Below are 19,297 nucleotides of genomic sequence, written 5' to 3' on the forward strand. Positions count from 1 at the left end.
CGCAGGTCAGAGGGCAGCCTGGCCCCTGGGGCTCCTTGAACCAGAGGGCCCAAAGGGACAAGCTGGGCCCGAGTAGGTAGACTACTAGACATGGCTGGATTACACAGGCCAAGACCCCTGGTCTGGGGAGGAGAAACTAAAACTCATCTTACCAAGAAATGTCCATGATAGACTTGTCAAACAACTCGTGGATGACGACTAAAGGCCGCTTCAGAGACGTGAGCTGGGGGGTGAGGAAAAAGGGAGCTCAGGGAGATGTGGCAACCATCCCCTGGCCCCAGCAAGGGCCCGAGGAAACCCCGAAACAAGAATTAAGAGAGCTGTTGTCGTCGATGCACAGCATCTCAGCTGAGGAGGCAGGGTCACCTGTTGCCATGGCACAAATGAGGAGCCAGAGGCTCAGAGGACAGTTCCTGGCCTGCGGGTGCACGGCTGGCCACTCATGTCTGAGTCGAGCAATGTCTCCCAGGACATTGCCTTCCCCACCCATTACTCAACATGTCTCTAGTCCTTCTGTCGCTTGTAAACGAGGTCTGACTTCTGCTAATGTGGGGGGTGCACCACGTCAAGCATCTGGACCAAGCTGGCAGCGGAGCATGTAAACCCAGCTGTTCTAACCCCGAACCAAGCTCTCCGGGCTAGGGGGCCTAGACAGTGTTGATTGGCAAGTGCTGTCAGAGGCTGCCATGTTTGAGTGAATGGGTGCCCAAGAGTCAGCAGAGAGCAGAACAAGACATGCTAGAGGCTGCCTGGTCCAGGTGTACCCCTTCTTTTACAGAGGGTAGATAGAATATAGAATCCTCTGGGCTTGGCTCTGTCCTGCCAGGGCCCTTTGAGGCTATCTATTAAAACTCATGTTGGTCAGTTGAGAAAACTGAGGCTTAAAGAGATTAAGTGACTCCCCCCTCTACTTGTTCAATTCATTTCATTTCTCTCCTACAACAGACTTGCCCCACCCCAAGACCCCCATCACTTTTTTTGTTTTGTTGCATGACACTGGGGGTTAAGTGACTTGCCCAAGGTCATACTTACTAAGTGTCTGAGGCCATATTTGAACTCAGGTCCTCCTGACTCCAGGGTCTGGCTCTATCCACTGCACCACTTAGATGCCGCCCCTACCTTGTCATTTATTTTCAATCCCTTCTGTCTGTCTACCTGTTGTTAACAAACAGGCCTATATCTCCCCCAGCCTTCCATGGCTTCTATCCTCTGCTCTCAGGTGACCAACGGTCTCTTTGCTCCCTCCTCCCTGGGCTCTGTAGCCTGAACACGGTCCATCCCTCTCTCCTCCTGGATCCTCTCTTCTGGGCATCCCCAAGCCCCATTCTCTCTGGGGTCTCTCCCTCCCTATCTGACCTTGACCATTTCTCTGTTCCCTTCGCCAGTCCCTCCTCCAGATCACAGCTCTAAGCAAGGGGTCCCACAGGCCTCTTCCCTTGGCAACGCCCACAGATTCATGATGACGTCCACGCTGAGGATTCTCAGACCCACACATCCCGTCGCCCTCCAACCCTACATCTCTTGACTACTGTCTACTGGCCAGATCAGAGACATCTTGGACTCAGTCTGCCACAACGTAGAACTTACTCTCTTTCCCCCATAGACTACCCCTCCCCCTGCCTCCACTCCACCCTTCCCTTCCCCCTGTCCCTCAGGTCCCTAACCCAGGAGCATCCTGGACTCCTGCTCCCTCCCCAACATCCAAAATGGAGCCAAGACCTGTCCATTTTGTCGGGCTGCTGGGGGCTCTTGTCCACCTCTATCCAGTCTCCCTTCAGTTGCCAAAGGTCTTGATCTGACCAGCTCCCCCCTCCCCCGCCATGGCCTCCAGGATCCAATACAAATGCCCCCCCCCCCCAACCTCCTCCCTTTCTGGTCACCTCTGGCCTCCCTCCATCTCTTGGCTCTGCACATTACCTCAGGCATCTCCCAAGTCTGGACTGCTCTCTTTCCTCCACTCTGACCACTGAGCCCTCCAGCTCCCTGGGTTCCTGTAAGGCCCCACTAAAATTCCACCCTCTCCAAGGTCTTTACTCTGTCTTTGTCTCCAAATGAACCAGTCTGGTTTACACAAGCCTGCAGGTGGCAATAGGCAAGTCTATGCCTCAGTTTAAAGGTTGCCTCCCCACTAGACGGACAGCTCCATGAGGACAGAGACTATCTGTGGCTTCCTTTGTAACTCAGCATTTGCACACAGCTGACTCCTGAGAGGAGAGGGAACCAGAAGGAGCCAGTCCTCAAACCCAAGGCACACACCAGCCAGCCCTTATCCCTTTCCCAAGAGACCGATTGGGTTGTACCACTTCTTGCTGGTTGTGGCCCCAGGTCATTCCAGGGGTCATGCTTAGGCAATGACACTCCACCCCTGCTTTAGATATGTGTGCCAATGGGAAGGCTGAAGCAGCTAAACCCCCAGATCTGCGGGATATTCACAGGTTCCCTTCCACTCTCAAACAGGGGCCCAGCAGCTGGCAAAGACCGGTCCACTAGTCCTGACCCTTGGCAGGCAGTCTCATGAGCTCCTGCAGGCTGCCCCAGGCCAGCCTGGCAATGTGGAAAGGACCCTGGATTTCCTGTCAGCAGTCCTGGGTTTGAATCTCATGTCTGTCAGGTACTTCTCCCCACATGGCCCTGGGTGTGGGTGTCACCTCCCAACCCCAGTCAGCCCCGGCCCAGCGGCTCACCCAGACGGAGAGGGACCGGTCCTTGCTGCCAACTGCACAGCAGCAGTAGGGGCAGCTTGGCTTGGTGGAACTGCCGTTCTTCTGCTTCTTCTTGAAGATTTTGGGATTGAATTTCTGGATCAAACAAACAAAAAGCACCTGATCAGTGGGCAGCAAATACCAGGGAATTCTTCTGAGTGGCTTTGTCCCCCTCCCTGGGGCCCAGAGGGGAGGGAACCTACACTAGGCTGCTTGTGCTGTCCAAGCCAATCTGCCTACCCCCCCAGCTGGGAAGGCCACCCCAGGTGGCCATCCACTCCTATGTCCCCATGCTGCTGGTAGCTCTGCCCTTGAGAAAGAAGTCTGAGTCAAGCTTCCCCAAACCCTGATCTGGGTACACACACATTCATGCCAGAAGACAGAAGGGAGGACTCTTGGCACGCTCACACCCAAAAGCCTGGGACAACAAAGGTTGAGAGGGGTGACTGCTTGGGGTCACCAGATGACAGGTGAAGTTCTCTGGAATAGGTAAATTAAGCCAAGGCTAAGTCAAAGGGACATGGCGTTCTCCTGGTGCTGAGCCATCCCTAGGGTCTAGATGCTCAGTTATCCTCAGTTCCTGCCTCTGTGTATCCCACTCTACAGAGATGGGGCATGGCCCCTGATCCTATAGCCCAGCTGCTGTCTGAGTCCACCAGGGCCTAGGTCAGGAAGTCCACAGGCAACATGGCAGGGCATCTGCCAAAGCCCTGTACTCGTCTTGGCAGAGGCTGCCCCAGTTCTGCTGCTCTGGCCTGGCCCCCTGCCCAAAGGGCATCCTGGAATCTGAGCTTGCTCCCACCCAGTGTTCTCTCCTTTGAGCCTCTCCATTTCCCTGAATGGTCAGATCCCGAAAGGGTCCACCTGACGGCCTGGGGACAGAGGGCAAGCAGCCCATGGCTTCCTCCTCCCTTCCTTGCTCTTTTGTCAACAGCTCTGTAGCTTTGTAAAGGTTCCAAAAGCCCTTTTCACACAGGAACCAGGGCATCCTTGCCCAAGATGTGGAAGCCGCCACTGTCCGCCTGTCACTCACCACCACCGTCACTGCCTTCCGGTGCCCCACAAAGTCCATGTTGGTCTTCCATCCATCTCTCTCAATGATCTGAGCAGTAGGTCCTGAATTATTCATGGCATGGGCAGAGACCAGATAATGCCCATCAGGTGACCAGCTAAGACGTAAAACATGGGTCGTCCCTCCACACTGCAAAGAAAGCCAGAGGGTTTGGAGAGCAGCACCCAATTTAAATCAGGCAACATTTATTAAACACAAACTCTGTTCCAGGTGCTAACTCAGAGCTGGCTTCAGGCAGAGGGGCACAGTCCTTTGCCCCTCTGGGGATTCAGGGACAGAAGAGCAAAGGTCAAATGCAAGCTTATAGGATGGTGATCAAGTCCCGGGATGTGGGTGAGTGGAGGTGGCAGAAGAGGGCACTGTGGAAGGCATCCTGTCACTTCGTTCCCCAGCCTGAGGAACAGCAGCAGAGGGGTGTGGATGAGCCCGGTCAGGAAGGGCATGGAGGCAAAGGATGCAGGACAAGATCGGGGCAAATGAACAGCCACCCCTGCTTGCCTGGGGCAGGACTTCTTGGAAAAGGCCGCCAGAGGAGGGAGAGCTTGACTGAAGGGGTTCCTGCATGGCAGCAAAGGGAGCCTCTATTTTAATCTGGAGGGGCGAGAATCCCAGCTGGGTCCTCCAAGCAGGATCTTCCCACACTTCATACACGATGGGGTCTGGGACAACGCGGCACAGAGAGGGATGAGCCCTTGGGATGATAGCACCTCCATGTCCTGGTCCTTGGCCTCTCCTGCCAGTTGCCCACCCTTGGGCCACTGTGGGGTCGTACCTCATCAAAGGGTTTGGTGATGCTGGTCTCTAGCTGCCAGTCCATGGTCCTCCACACTTTCAAACTGCGGTCATCAGCCTGGGAAGCAATATACTTCCCAACAGGATCCCAGGTCAGCCCTTTTACCAAACCAGAATGGCCTCGTAAAGTGGCAAGAATTTCTGTGAAGCAAGACAAAATCCCGGAATCATGAAGAGCCCAGAGCGGGAAGTCTTGGGAAGTCAGGCTACAAAGGGAGGGGGAGCTACTCCCATGTGACCCCACTGCTCTGATGTCAGAGTGGTCCTGAGGAGCTCACCCTGGAGAAGCAGGTCAGCCGGCCGGCCAATTCACTCACAAGGTGCAAGGCCCTGATCCAGAGGCCAGACAGCCAGCTGTCCAAACTTGCTTCCTCCCCATAAAATGGAAAAAGGAAAAGGACAAGGAAAACTCCTTTAGGAGAGAGCTGTGGAGGTGTTCTCCAAATGAGGCTGGTCAGTCAACTTTCTAGGATGCACCAAGAGCAGATGGGGGAGGGTCAAGGCCCTTGCCACCCCCTGGCTATGATCCCCACTGGGAGTCATTCTGCCTGGGGGGGGGGCACTTCCTTGCTTGGGGAGTCATCTGGGGAGCTGGTTTGAGGCATGAAGGACCCAGCGCAGGCTCCTGCTAAGCTGGGAGACACCCTTCTTGCCAGAGAAGTGGGACCACTCAGACTACACAAGTCTTAGGCCAGAAGGAACGCTGCCCCTTGCTCTGCTCAGACATGGGCTACCACTCCAGTCAACCCCACTGAGCTGAGCTCTTCCATGGAAGATTTGGTACCTGGAAATTTGACTGCATTCCAGATGACGACAGTATTGTCCACACTGCAGGACGCGAGCCAGGCATCGTGAGGTGACCAAGCAACATCCATCACATCTGCAAAGGAGAGTCAAGGGTCAGAGTTCCCAGTCTGATCAGTACAACTCCCAGCAGCCAGAGGGGCTCATGCCTCACCTTATTCAGAATTCAACTGGCCATGCTCTGCCTATCCTGGGGAATGCTCAGAAGAAAAGGAGCATGCCCACAGTCACGTTACCAGCAGTGACAAGGAGTCCAGGGGCTGGGCCCTCTTGCCATTGCACCTTCACTAGCACCACTAACTAGCTCTCAAATGGAAAGGTGCCATCTATGACACCACAAAACCCTCCAAGGCCTTCCCCTCTCCTCCTCAGAGTTATCTGCTCAAGCCCTGGCTGACTTGCTCCTGAGCCTTCCAGGTGCCACCTGCATGAGGGCCCCTCTGCCCCAGAAAGTTCTTGGATTGCACCCCTTCTCCCTCCCTAGGGTTGTCCCCACTCTCCGGTTTGTAACTGATCAGAGGCCAAGGGGAATTCAATTCGGTCAGTCAGCCTCCTGACACAAGCTGTAGGGACAGCTGGAGAGCAGTCTCCAAACCCAGGACACAGGTGGACTGGAGGCGGCCAAACACCTCCGAGTTCATCCACCTCTTTCTACATGTGAGTGGTCTAAAGTCCATCACAGAAAAGAGACTCAATGAGCTGGGGGTGGAGATGAAGGTAAGAGACCCAGGCCTCCTCTCAGCCAAGGCAGCAATCTTCTCACTATTCTGCCATTGCTACAGTCAGACCCAGACTAAGACAAGAACCCAAGTGCTGGTGGGTCCCAGAAAAGCCAGGGTTCTCTGCTCTGGGATGCTTATGTTCCTTCCACCCAAGGACAGGACAGTGGTTGGTGTCTTACAAGGAAGGCAGCTTCAGATTTTAAAAATAAATCCTCTAAGAAAATGGAATGGATTCCCAGTTTGACCCTCCTAAGAGTTGGCTTCTCTATTTTGTGTTAAAGTAAAATCTAAGTGGTTCATGCTGGCACAGCCCCACCACCCCAAGTATCTCTTGGGGTGGGTCAGTGTCACTGAAGGCACCCCTTCACTACTGCTCAGTTTACCCTCCAGGGACCCAGAGTCTTGTCTCAGGAAGGCAGCAACATGGAACAAGTCCCAAAGGCCTTCCCAGTGCAGGCCACTGAACAATCAACGCTTAAGGCTTCAGTCACTCTTAACGTCAGTTTTGTGGGGAAAGGCCAGGTGATACCGACGGCCAGCAGCAGCATCTTCCAAACTGATTTCTTACACAAATGATACATGATCCTTAGACATGCGGGCATGTGCACACACCACTCTGAAATCCCAGCAGCATTATATGTTCACAAGTCTACGAATGAGGAGGTCCCCAAAGCTGAAGCAGGGAGACCTGTCCGAGGCTTTGGGGAGTGCCAGGCCTGGCCTAAGCCTGGCTCATCAGGTTCCTAGGCAGTGAGTGCTCAGCTCAAGGCCGAGGCAACACCTTCTCATCTGTCTGGGGGACGAGGCTCCAGGGCCATCCAGAGAACACACACTTCCATCTCCTCCGGCTGCACAGCTGACCTCTGTATTGCAGCCACGCTCACTGGGTCCCAGTGTCAGAAGAAAATTCAATTTCATTTGTTATTTCACTAGCAAGAAGTAAGAGGTAAAAGAGTAAAGGGTGTTGTGCTGGCAGAGAGGAATGTGGATAAGATGTGCACCAATGAGGCAGAAGGGAGAATGAGGAGGCGCAGGGCAGCTGGGCCCAACTGACAGGCAAGCTCCTCCTGGGGCCATGCAGTGGAAAGCAGCAGGAATGAGAGGTCGCCCCATGCCCACGCTTGGCACAAGACAACTGACAAGCCAGGGCTACCATGGGGTGTGGGGAAGGTTCTCCTCAGAGGAATAAAAGTGAGGCTCAAAACAAGGAAGGTGACTTGGCTCAAGCTCTCAAATGTAACAAGAGTCACTGCGGAGGAGGTCTTCCAGGGTGCCCAGTGCTTCACCCAGGCTGGTCACAGACAAAAGCAGAGAAGGCAGTGGGGCTGTATCTGCACAGGTCCTGGATGATGCATTGACATCAGTGCTGGGTTGGCACAGGCAAGGCTCTTATCGACATTGCTGACTGACTAGGAGATTAAAGGAATGCCAGAGACAGATTGCCTGGACCTCTATGACCCTCTGCCCAAAGCCAGGGCTCAAGACACTAGACTTGGCTGCCTGCACAGAAGTTAATCTAAGGTGTGGGAGGTCCCAGATGGCGCGGCTCCAATGAGGGCAAACAACAGGAACCAGAGAACTGGGCTGTGCCCAGGATCTGAAGTAGGCAGTGGCAGGGTAGGTGCTAAGTTCTGGGGGTTGTGAACAGCCATGAAAGACCTCGCTACCAAATCCAATGGCTTTTGCTCCATCCTGATTCTCTTTGGTTTCTCTGCAGCCCCTGGGGTCCATACTCCTAGCTCCTCTCTTCTTTCTGGGTCTTCTCTTCTGCTGCCCCAATCTCAGGCTCACCTCCAGTGTCCCATATCCAACTGCCCTTTCAGACATTCCATGCTGCATGTCCAACAGACAGCTTCAATTCACTTTGTCCATAATGGCATCCCTCCACCTATTTTCCCAATTATTCTAGAGGACATCACTCCTGTCCCAGTCTCTTAGGGCCCCCCACCACATCCAAGCTAATGTCAAGGCCTGTCACTCTCCCCAACATTTCTACACGTCTTCTCGGCTCTGACAAGCCCCCGCTTCCCCCTCCTGAGCTCTGCAGTAGCTATGGGGGGGGGGCCTCCAAGGCTCTCCCTGCTCCAGTTCATCTGCTCTGATAGGACCATGTCACCCCATCTTCCCACTTAATAAATTCCAGGGGCTCCCTGTTGCTGCCAGGAGCCCTCCCTGACCCTCCCAGTCTTGGGCCTCACTCCCAGACATGTTCTCTTTGCTCCAGGGCCTCTAGCCTCCAGGCTAATGAACCAACAAGACCCTCCATCTTTTGTCTCTGGGCATTGTATCTGCCCGTCCCTGGCCATCCTCCATGCCTGGATGTTCTGACTACTGTCCTCCCTGGCATCCAACTACAATCCCACCTTCTAGAGGAAGCCTTCCCTCATTGACTTAGTTCCCAATTATCCTTATCACCCTTGCTTTATACAGATTTGTGTGCGCCTCCTCCATTAGATCACAAACTCTGCAAAGACACTGACTATCTCATCACCTCTTTGTCTCCCCAGTGCTGAGCAGTCTCAGGTACACAGGAGGTACCTAATAAGTGCTGACTGACTGATTGGCAGTATAGTCTGACATGAAGAGACTGCTATCTGGGGCAAGGACTGAAGCCATTGAGGTGGGCCAGCCTTTGCATAAGTTCCCTTAATGCCTTCCCCTTTTTCTTCCATGTCATTCTAAGACCTCAATACAGGGTCCCTGACATGCCTCAGCACCCCCCCCCACCACCATGGCAGACCTTAGAAACCGGTCTGCTAGACTCCTAGAATGTTGCCTTGCTAATGGAACAGGAAAATGCCCAAGCTTCATCTTGGTTTGAGTGATGGAGTAAGATGGCCTCAGATGGCAGCAGCCAACCGAGCCCCAAAGCAGGAAGGCTGACAAAGCAGAGGGGAGAATGAGGGGAGAGAAAAGGACTGAGATGGAAGGAGAGGGAGGGAGAAAATGAAAAGGGGGAATGGGGAGGGGGAGACAAAGAAAGGGAGAAAGTGGGTGGGGAAGAGAGAGGGAGGAAAACCATGGCAGGGCTTCCAGGCAATCCCCATTGCCCACCCTGAGAGCCTCTACCTCTCAGGAGGTTCCCCAGGTGGAAGGAAGAATGCAGGGAATCCCACCACAGGATGTCCTTCTGCCTCTGGCTTAGGGTAAGGAGCAGGTCCCTTGGCAGCATCCAGCTGCCAGCTCCTCTGACTCCTCATCCCATTAAAGCTCAGGACCTCAGGCCTTTGCAGAGGCAGGGGTGCACCTCACTCACCGCCTGAGTGACTTCGGAGAATCGACACACACCGCCACTGCTCCACATTGGCCAGCTTACTACTGGAACCAAAAACAGTGCTGGGACCAATGTACCTGGTGAGACAGAAGCCGAGAGGTCAATGGCGTGGTCCTCATCAAACACCAAGGAAGCAAAGAAAAAATGTAAGGCACTATGGCAGGGCTGCATGGACAGGTGCCCAGGGGGTCCTGACTTCTAGCACATTCATTCCTATGACCTCTCTAGCCCTCTGCCCATGGGCATGGGCTGGTGTGCTATGAAGTACTGAAAGCATTATTATCCTCACTGAGTGAGGGCAAGTCACATTTCAGTAACTCTCAAATGATTGCAAAGCCCTGGCAGGGGTGGAATCCAAGAAAAAGAATCTCTTTTACAGATCAGGAAACCGAGGCTCCATCAAGATCAATGACTTGCCTGGGGTCTCTCGGAGTTGGACGTCCAAATTAGGGCTCATTTCCCCATAAAGAGGTGAAGAAACTGAGACCATGAGATGTCAGGTGATCTATTCAAGGTTCCAGAGGGATCAAGTATCAGGGTCAAGGCCTGAGTCCAGGCTGTCTGCTGTCAAATCCTGGGCAAAATCCCAGCAAGGCAGAGCTGAAGTCCTTCTGGTAGGAAGTAGCAGGACTCAGCCTCAGGGCTTAAGCTAGAAGCCTGTCCAGGGGCTCCAGGAAGATCCCCCAAATTGCACATAAGCACTTGGAGGGGACGCTTGTCCGAGGATGGGACAAGGAAAGGGGGAAATGGAAAACAAACACTCCAAAAATAAGCCACAAAAAAGAAAATGATGCTTACGTAGCCCGCTTCCACACCATAATCAGTTTGTCATCTCCCCCAGAAGCTAAATACATCCCACTGTTTGACCATCGAACACAGTTCACACAAGCTGGGAAGAAACAGAAAAGAGGTGGATGAAAATCTCAAATCATGCCCATTTCCTCTTCTCGTAGGCTTTGGTCCAAGAATCATTTGGATGAGACATGAGTTGGAGCTGTTCCTGAGGCGGCAGCAGTGACAGGGGAACATCGGCATTTCTCTGTGTATTCCGACTGAAAAATATCTCAGCATGAGCAGCAATTTGTTAGCCTTTCACCAAGATTGAAGCCCATGCTCCTGGCCCACCAGAGGCTCCCTCCCAAAGTGGTATGTCCATGCCAGCGAGTACATGGAGGGTCTGTTCTGGTTTGATACCTACCGGATCTGGCCAAGACGCACTGTTGTTGGAAAGGGAAAAATGGTAAGTGACCTGGGAAACCATTAAAGTCAGCAATCCCAATGCACTGACAGCCTTTCTGGATTTGGGGAATGTAATGTAAAACGTGTCTTTCTTTCTCCATGAGGCACAAGCTATAGCTGCAATGGCCAGGAGAAGCGTGGGAGTGCTGGAACCACCAAAGTGGAGTCTCCTCACCAACTCACAGACACCATAGAGGCACAGTGAAGTGCCTTGGTCTGCCTGGGAGGCCAGAATGTGTGTTTACACAAGGACATCACTGGGGTCCCGAATGAAGTCAATGCTTCCAGGTTGAGTAAGGGTCAAGAGAATGAAAGTTACTGTCACCAAAGTGGCCTGTGGCTGGCCGTGGCATCTGAGACCAGATTAAAGGCTCAGAGGACAAAGGCTGAAGGAACCTTGGAGCTCAGTCATTTAGCCCACACATCCTGTTTTACAGGCGAGGCCACAAGGACCCAGGAGAAGGAACTTGGTCAGAAGCTTACAACTAAGTCTCAAGCTGGGACTTGAACCAGGACCTCTGACTGCACAACCAGGGCTCCTTCTAATACACCATGAAAGGTGGCGCACTGAAGGACAAAAGGATGGACTAATGATGACTTGTGGGGAACCAGCAAAGCTGAAAATGCCAGGAAAATAAAATGATCTCACCAGGGTCAGGGGAAGGGGAAATTCCACCACAAACACAGAAAAGGAATCTCTCAGAGGGGTCCTGGCAGTGACACCCCAGGAACCACACTGGTCCAACTGGAAAACCAGAGTGGGCAGTCCATTCTCGACCCCCTTCCCAAAGACGCACAAGACATGGGGGGAAGCCCTATTGAATCAGGCGGTAAGACTCATGAGCAGGAAATCACCAGAGGTACCTGCAGGACTGTCCAAAGGTGGTTCTGTGGGTTGGCCAAGTCTTCTGCTGAATAACTCAACCAGGTGTGTAGCCAACATCTGTGCCTTCTGACAGCAGACCGGGGACATTTACCGCTGCACGGGGCCTTATATTTCTAATTACAAACACATGGGCTAACTTTGGGCAATCTGCCAACACGCAAAGCCCGCGAAGGGCTGTTCTGTAATACCTAAGTGATTGTCCATCTGGCAAAGCATCTTGGGAATATTTTCATTCTTTTCATCTTCCTCTTTGAGGACTGGAGCCATATTCCAGATCACAACCTTCCCAGAATCCTGCCCTACAAAGAATAGGAGAGAAGACGTCAAAATACACCAAAGGCGGCAGGTTTACTAGCTGTCTTATTCTGCAGCTCTCTACTTCTAAGTGTGGCAAGGCATCTGTTAGACTGACTCCACAGCCACAGACCAGAACCTGAGGAAACTCCAAACAGGATGAGTCGGGGGCGGGGGGGAGGACACTAAACCAAAGTAGAAGCAGGAAATGCTCTCCCTTCCTCTGGACTGCAGCCCCTACTTGGTCCCTGACTCCCTGAGGGTCCTCAGGCAGATGCCAATTCATGGACAAGTAGGAAAGACCTATTGGGTACCAGGCACTCTGCTGGGGACTGGTGAGCACCCAGGTCTTCAAGGGGCTCGTGTTCTTACTAAGCTCGATCCACATGCCTGGGTGGTCCTGGGTGGTCCCAGAAGACTGGCCCATCCCTGACAGTCTAAAGACTTGCTAGTTTGGCTGTGCTTAAGGGTCTGTGAAGATAAGCGGCCCCTGCCTCCTTTAGTCTCAACTCTGAGCCACTTTGAACACTGACCAGGGAGATCAGAAAGAAAAGGGCAGGAGGGATGTTGCCTCTGGCCTGTCCTGGTCAAGAGTCAGCTGAAAGGGACCTGTCTGAAGTCTGAGGCTCCTCGACCTGCTGCTCACTGCCTCTGGCCCAGGGGCCCTTCTGTAAATGACAGGGCAGGAAAAGGTGCCAACTAAGATCCACTCTAACCCAAAATCTATGAGTGGGCACACACAGACAAATGTACCCCGCCCCCAGAGGGCCCTCAGCAAGGGGCCCTCATAAAACACAGGGAGGAGAACGTACTAAGAGGGGAGCTGGGCTCTCTCTTGTGGCTCACAGTGGTCACTCCCTGTGGGTTTCAGGAATGCCAAGGGCCATAGCTGAAGCTGACCCACATCCAGCCTAGTCTGGCATGGAATCAGGCTGTCGCTGCCAACTGCTGCCTATTGACTCCCAGGCCTGCTCTGTTCTCCACCACAGGATGCACAGGGGACCAGGAGGGGCAGGGATTAGCCAAGACTGTTCTGGCTACCTAGAAGTCTTTCATGTTCTTCCCTGGTTGCCGATCAGACCAACTACCAAGGAGAGGAAAGTGGAACACCATCTGCATCCAGACAAGAACTCAAGGGATCCTGTCTCTCAAAGCCTCACTGGCTCAAGGTTTTGGTCACTTGAGGGTCACAGGACTAGAAACTAGCAGAGACCCAGAACAGTCCTAGTGGGAAATGATGCCTTCCATTCTCCAAAGTACAAGGTCCCACAGCCCCAAGGGGCAGAAGAGAAAGCTTGTTATTGAAGCTGGTTTATGGTATGCCATGCTCTGGCTCCTGCTCCAGTGGGCTCAGGAGTCAGAAGGCTTGACCAAAGTTCCACAGAGGCAGAGCCAGAACTAATTACCAAGTCTCCCAGTTTAGTTCTTTCTACTACAATATACATTCATCCTCCACTGAAGGAACCTTGGAGCTCAGTCATTTAGCCCACACATATCCTGTTTTAAAGGTGATGCCACAAGGACCCAGGAGAAGGAACTTGGTCAGAAGCTTACAACTAATAAGTGGCCAGGGCTCCCTTCTAATACCCCATGAAAGGTGGCGCACTGAAGGACAAAAGGATGGACTAATGATGACTTGTGGGGAACCAGCAAAGCTGAAAATGCCAGGAAAATAAAATGATCTCACCAGGGTCAGGGGAAGGGGAAATTCCACCACAAACACAGAAAAGGAATCTCTCAGAGGGGTCCTGGCAGTGACACCCCAGGAACCACACTGGTCCAACTGGAAAACCACAGTAACCAAAATAGTAACAAACACAAAATCACTGTCATATTCATTTGAGTGAGAAACAATTAGAAAGGTGTATTTGTGATGAGAATGTTCACTCACATACGTGTGTGTGTGTGTGTGTGTGTGTGTGTGTGTGTATTCCTCAGCTCACAAGAAAGTCCTGGGCTACTCGGTCTCAACCATCACACACCAAATGGAAATCTTGCACTAGGGGTACAAGTCCCCAAGGGCTTCAATGACCCAATGCCCTGTCCAACCATAATACACCCTTTTCCCCTCTCCAATTAACTATGGACCTACCTTGCCCTCCAGTTGCAAACTTGGTCCCATCAGGATGAATATCAACAGAAAAAATTGGTTTGCCTGGAGAAAAAAGAAAAGGGAAAACATCTCAATGGGCCTTTACTCCTTAGAAGACAATAAGCTACAGTGCCAGTTACCTTTGTTAATGTGGTCATTACCACAATAGTTATGTAGGGTTTTTATGTTGAGAGAACATTATAATAATTATTGCTCCCATTTTACAGATGAGAAAAGTCTTTCCTAAAGGCCCACAGCTCTTCTGTATGGGAACTAGGACTTGAATGGATGTTCCAATACTCTTTGTACCCCACCAACCAATTTTTTCAAATGTTCATCTGCTGGACTGCACCATCAGCAGAGTTGCCAGATAGATACTTAAATGTGCTAAGTCTAACCAGAGAAGAAGGGCTGGATCTTGGTGAAGATCCCTTTAACCAGGAAGTCTCAGGCTGGGCTTGGTAAACTTGCTAATTAATATTTGAATAATTGCATTTCAATATATTGGTTTCTTCTCTAATCTAAAGCATTTTATTTTTTGCATTTAAAAAAAAGATTCTGAGAAGGGATCCCTAAGCTTCACCACTAAGGAGAGATCCAGGCTAATGGACAAAAATGGTTCACAATCCTGGCTATATGTAGAGTTTGGTTCTTAAGAGGGCCAATCCTGAATTATTTTTGAGAGGTAGGGGCTAGGTCAAAATTATTGTAATTTAATTTTCCATAGGTAAATACCATATCTGGAACTTAATTGTTAAGACTATTCACAGTAGGTGGCACAGTGGATTAGAGCACCAGCCCTGGAGGCAGAGGACCTGAGTTCAGTTGCTTAACCCATTGCCTTGCAAAAAACAAAAACAAAAGACTATTTATAGTTAGGCAGGAATGGTACATAATAGTTCCTTAACAGATTAAATGAACAAATGAAACACCTCTCTGAACTAGACTGAATTTCCTGGACATCTTCATATGACCCACCACCATCACCTCAACATGGTCTAAATAACATTCCTCCTTTCTCACAAAGCCCTATTTTGCTTGGTGAATAGCCACCTCATCCTCCTTGTAGAGAGCCAGACAGAATCAAACCCTCCATCTTCTTTCTTCCCAAGTCAATCACCTTAAATTACCCCAAATTTGTGGTTATTCTCTTTCTACACTTTCTGCCCTTCACACAGTGGCCAACATCAAAAGAGGAAGCCACTCACTCCCCAGGTGTCCAAGCTAGTGCTACACCTTACCTCTCTAGGAAGAGCCATAAAATGACAGATACCACATCACAATGGACCCTGAGGGTTACAATTTAACTCTGTGAATCGGAATCAGAATCTTAATCCAAAACCCTGAATAAATTCAATCCCAGGTCAAAAAAACTGTCTTGCTTCCTCATTGTTCACCAAGTCAAATGTCAATCTCATTCTCTTTACCTTCAGCCTGGGTCTAAAACCAGCCTTATACCCAGGGCTGCCCTATTAGTTTCTGGAGAGAGAGGCAGTAGAGTAATGTAAAATCTGAACATGCAATTATGAAATGCATTGTAAAGACATTTTGCTAATCCACTAGGAACATTTCTATGACTTCAAGCATAACCTTTAGCTTGCTGTTTTTTAATTGCATTGTGTATAAAACTTGAGAACTTTTGTGAGAAATAAAATACTGTATTTCTCCATGTTTAAGATGCACTCTTTTTTGAAAAATTTGGGGTCTAAAAACTGGGAGCATCCTATGCTGTGGTTATAGATTTTTTCCTTTGTATTTCCTGCTTTTTTGCGTTTGTCTTTGAGCTCAATATTTTTGCATTTGTATATTAGGTGACTTTTGCCACCTTCTGCCCAGAAATGGCTTAGAAAAGATTTTCATCCAGTGCTGAATTTGAGTTCAAAGTGATCCAGTTTGCAAAAGTGAGTGGAAATCCTGCTGCTGACCATCAGTCTGGTTCTTCGCCAACTGAGAAAACAATCCAAGACTGGCTGGTTGGTTCTTGTCCTTCATAAATGACTTCACTATGTTTGAAAGAAAAGGTAGTGTGTTGGACTGTGGCTTGTCAGATCAATATGAGTTCGAAAAGTCCTTCCACAGATCAGGCACAAATACTCCCTGTGAACACCTGGGATGGGTCCTCTAAACTTAATATGTCATGTTTCCTTTGAGCTGCTGCCATTCTGCCTTCATAGAGCACAGTCCCCTCACTGATGAGGACATACCATGCTAGGCGGTCCTGTGCCAGTGTTTCCCAAGTTGTACAATCAATTCTAAAATTCTAAAATTCTCCAATGCGCCTTCAGGGTGTCTTGGTGTCACTTCTTCTGACCTCCTTATGAGCATTTGCTCTGTGTGAGTTGTTCTCCATAAAATAATCTTTCTGACAAGCTTACGTCTGGCATTCTAACAATGTGTCTGGCCCATCGTAGTTGCCCTCTCTCTAGTAATGTTGACATGCCAGGCAATGTAGCTCAAGAAAGACCTCAGTGCCTGGGATCTTCTCCTGCCAGGTGATCGTCAGAATCTTCCTAGGACAATTTAAATGGAAGTGATTCAGTTTCCTGACATGGTGCTGGTAGACTGTCCAAGTTTCACCGGCATAAGGTAATGAGGTCGGCACAGAGACTAGTTCCAGGAAGGGGAAAAAACCTGACTGAAAACACCATGGCAGGAAAAAAGGCATGAGAGGCAAGACAGCCAAATGGCCTGATTTAGAGAGGGAATTGAAGAGATGGACTGAAGGACAGAGGGTCATTAGAATTCCTATATCCTCAAAGATTGTTCAGCAGGCGGCAAGAAGAGTTGCTGATGAAAAAGAAATGACTAATTTCAAAGGAGGACATAATTGGTGCTTCAAGTTCATGAAACAGAATGGACTAATCATTTGTCCACACACCAGACTTGCCCAGGGAATGCTTGTGGTCAACCACAGACCAGAGCACAGGCAGGACAGTGGTCAGAGCCTCTCCCAAGACAGTCATTCATCATCAAACACAGATAAGGACAAGCTCATGGATGGGAGTTTTGACAGTGATGAGGAGTTGTATAAATTTGATGATGAATAAAACTTGAGTTCCATTACTTTTTTTTTCAAATTTCTGACCCCCAAATCAAGGTGTATAACATTATTCACAATTTTTTTTTTCCAGAATGCTGAATTAGGGTTTAAAGTATGGAGTTGCCCATTTAACTGATTCCAGTAGGCTCAAGCCTATTTTGTATATGCTATGGAGAGGTCACCCACAGAAATGCACCTTTCCTCAACTGTAATGATACCACCATATGAACCTTGTAGACTTAGAACAATGAAAACCATGGAGCCACATTGGCTGCCAGTGTATCAGTAATGGCCTCGAAGGGGCTTCTAGAAGTATGCTCATACCAACAGGGCAATAATCAGGCACAATTTTGCAGCATCCTTTGATGCTGCAAATGCAAACTGCACAGTTCCAAGGATATCTGGGAAAAACATTCATTCCCAGTGGACAATTGAAAGCTTACTTTTTCTCACCTCCCAGGTTTTGAAGGGAGTTTTTATATTCTTTCTAATAGGTTAAGACAAGTCAATGATTACCCTGAAGAGATTATGAAAAAGGGTAAAAACATCACCTGTACAAAAATATTCATAGCGGTCCTGTTTGTGGTGGCGAAAAATTGGAAATTGAAGGATTATCCATCAATTGGGGAATGGCTTAACAAACTGTGGTGTGTGTGTGTGTGTGTGTATATATATATATATATATATATATATATATATATATATATATGTCATAGAACACTACCGCTCTATTAGAAACCAGAAGGGATGGTAATTCAGGGAAGCCTATGAATTGATGCTGAGTGAGATGAACAGAACCAGAACATTGTACACCCTAATAGCAACATGGGGGCGATGTTCAACCTTGATGGACTTGCTCATACCAACAGGGCAATAATCAGGCACAATTTTGGGGTCTGTGAAGAATACCATCTGTATCCAGAGAAAGAATTGTGGAGTTTGAACAAAGACCAAGGACTGTTACCTTTATTTTGCTATCTCTTACACTTTATGTTTCTTCCTTAAGAATATGATTTCTCTCTCATCACATTCAACTTAGATCAATGAATACCATGGAAACAAAGTAAAGACTAACAGGCTGCCTTCTGTGGGGAGTGGGGGGAGGGGAGGGAAGCAAGATTGGGGTGAAATTGTAAAATTCAAAATAAAATCTTAAAAAAAGACTAGCCAGTGTTGGTCTGCAAGAGTATCTTCAGGGAACTGTCAACAGACTGGTTCCCATTTAGGGAGAAGGACTGCACCAATGATTTCATTCTATTAACAGGTTGCTGGTTAGGGAACTTCTGCCAATGCAGGTAGGCATCCTCTCTGCAATGTATAATCTGAGAATCGCCCAGAGCACGAAGAGGTTGAGTGACTTGCCCAGTGTGTTTCAGAGATGAGACTTGATCCCAGGCATTCCTGGCTCTGCGTCCAGCTCTGTCCAACTAGACCATACTGCTCTCATTTACTTAGGCATAATCTTAGGAGGCTGAAGAACATACTTCTATGTTTGAACATAATTTGTAAATATTTGAAGGTGAAATAAATCTTGCTAGATTTATTTTTAAAAAATTCAAAAATGGGCAGGCAGGCCTGGAGCCCTGCAGGGGCTGCCCAGGAATTTCTCTTCTATCCCCCATGGCCTCTCAGAAAAGCCTGGGGCGGGCACTGCCTATGGGTCTATAGGCAAGAGGTTACAGCAGGAATTTTGCCTCTTTGTCTGGAGACAAAGAAACTTCGGCATTCCCAGAGTCAGACAATCTCTTCAAATGGGCTGGGACCATCCATGGGGTGGCTGGGACAAACCTAACATTGACAGCCCATTGAACATGCATGCTGTTGAACTTTGGACATACCCCAAAGCCTTTAAAAAGTACCTGCTGGAAACCTGCCTGAAGCAGGTGACTAGCCATGAGCCCTGACCCTGGCTGGCCAGCCTACTACCTTCCTTCATCTTATATACATGTCTATGTGCACGTGTGTTGATCTCTCTTTTTTCCTTCCTCATAATCTGTCCTCTCTTTTCTGTACAGGACTCTGTATCATAAGACTTTTCATTTTTTTCTCCTTAAACTCTAGGTCAGCCTTCAACATTAACAATCTTAGTATCTCTTGATTCTTCCTGTCCAATGACCAAACTGACTCAACCCATATCATAATCAGGAAAGATTCTATCCCCACAAAAATCAGAAAATGGAAGCTAATAAATGACAGCTGAACAATTGGCCCCTTACTCCTTCTAGGACGGAAAGACCATCCACCCCCCTCCAAAGGCTACAAGGATCATCAGTGCAAGAGATGGATCCACTACCTCATACCACAGAACTCACATTGAAAAAGACAGCCAGGAAGCTCAGTGGAGGTACCACCATGCAATAAATTGAGCACATGAAGAGAA

General features: G+C 49.6%; 1 protein-coding gene across 4 annotated transcripts in view; it reads right to left on the minus strand.

Annotated features, from left to right (window-relative positions):
- The window catches only part of HIRA (histone cell cycle regulator), an 84,250-nt gene that overhangs the window by 32,815 nt on the left and 32,138 nt on the right, over positions 1–19,297 (minus strand). For 3 of the 4 annotated variants that reach the window (XM_074206463.1, XM_074206462.1, XM_074206465.1), the window contains exons 2-10: positions 13,878–13,940; positions 11,680–11,790; positions 10,165–10,255; positions 9,349–9,443; positions 5,351–5,446; positions 4,547–4,707; positions 3,736–3,903; positions 2,685–2,798; positions 153–223 (exon numbers count right to left, since the gene is read on the minus strand). In XM_074206463.1, coding sequence (XP_074062564.1) covers positions 153–223; positions 2,685–2,798; positions 3,736–3,903; positions 4,547–4,707; positions 5,351–5,446; positions 9,349–9,443; positions 10,165–10,255; positions 11,680–11,790; positions 13,878–13,940 — 970 coding nt within the window. Of the gene's footprint in view, positions 1–152; positions 224–2,684; positions 2,799–3,735; positions 3,904–4,546; positions 4,708–5,350; positions 5,447–9,348; positions 9,444–10,164; positions 10,256–11,469; positions 11,791–13,877; positions 13,941–19,297 lie in introns of those variants that run through there. The other variant, XM_074206464.1, reaches the window with a different exon arrangement.

Source organism: Macrotis lagotis, chromosome X (assembly GCF_037893015.1).
Source record: "Macrotis lagotis isolate mMagLag1 chromosome X, bilby.v1.9.chrom.fasta, whole genome shotgun sequence".
Taxonomy (NCBI): Eukaryota; Metazoa; Chordata; class Mammalia; order Peramelemorphia; family Peramelidae; genus Macrotis; species Macrotis lagotis.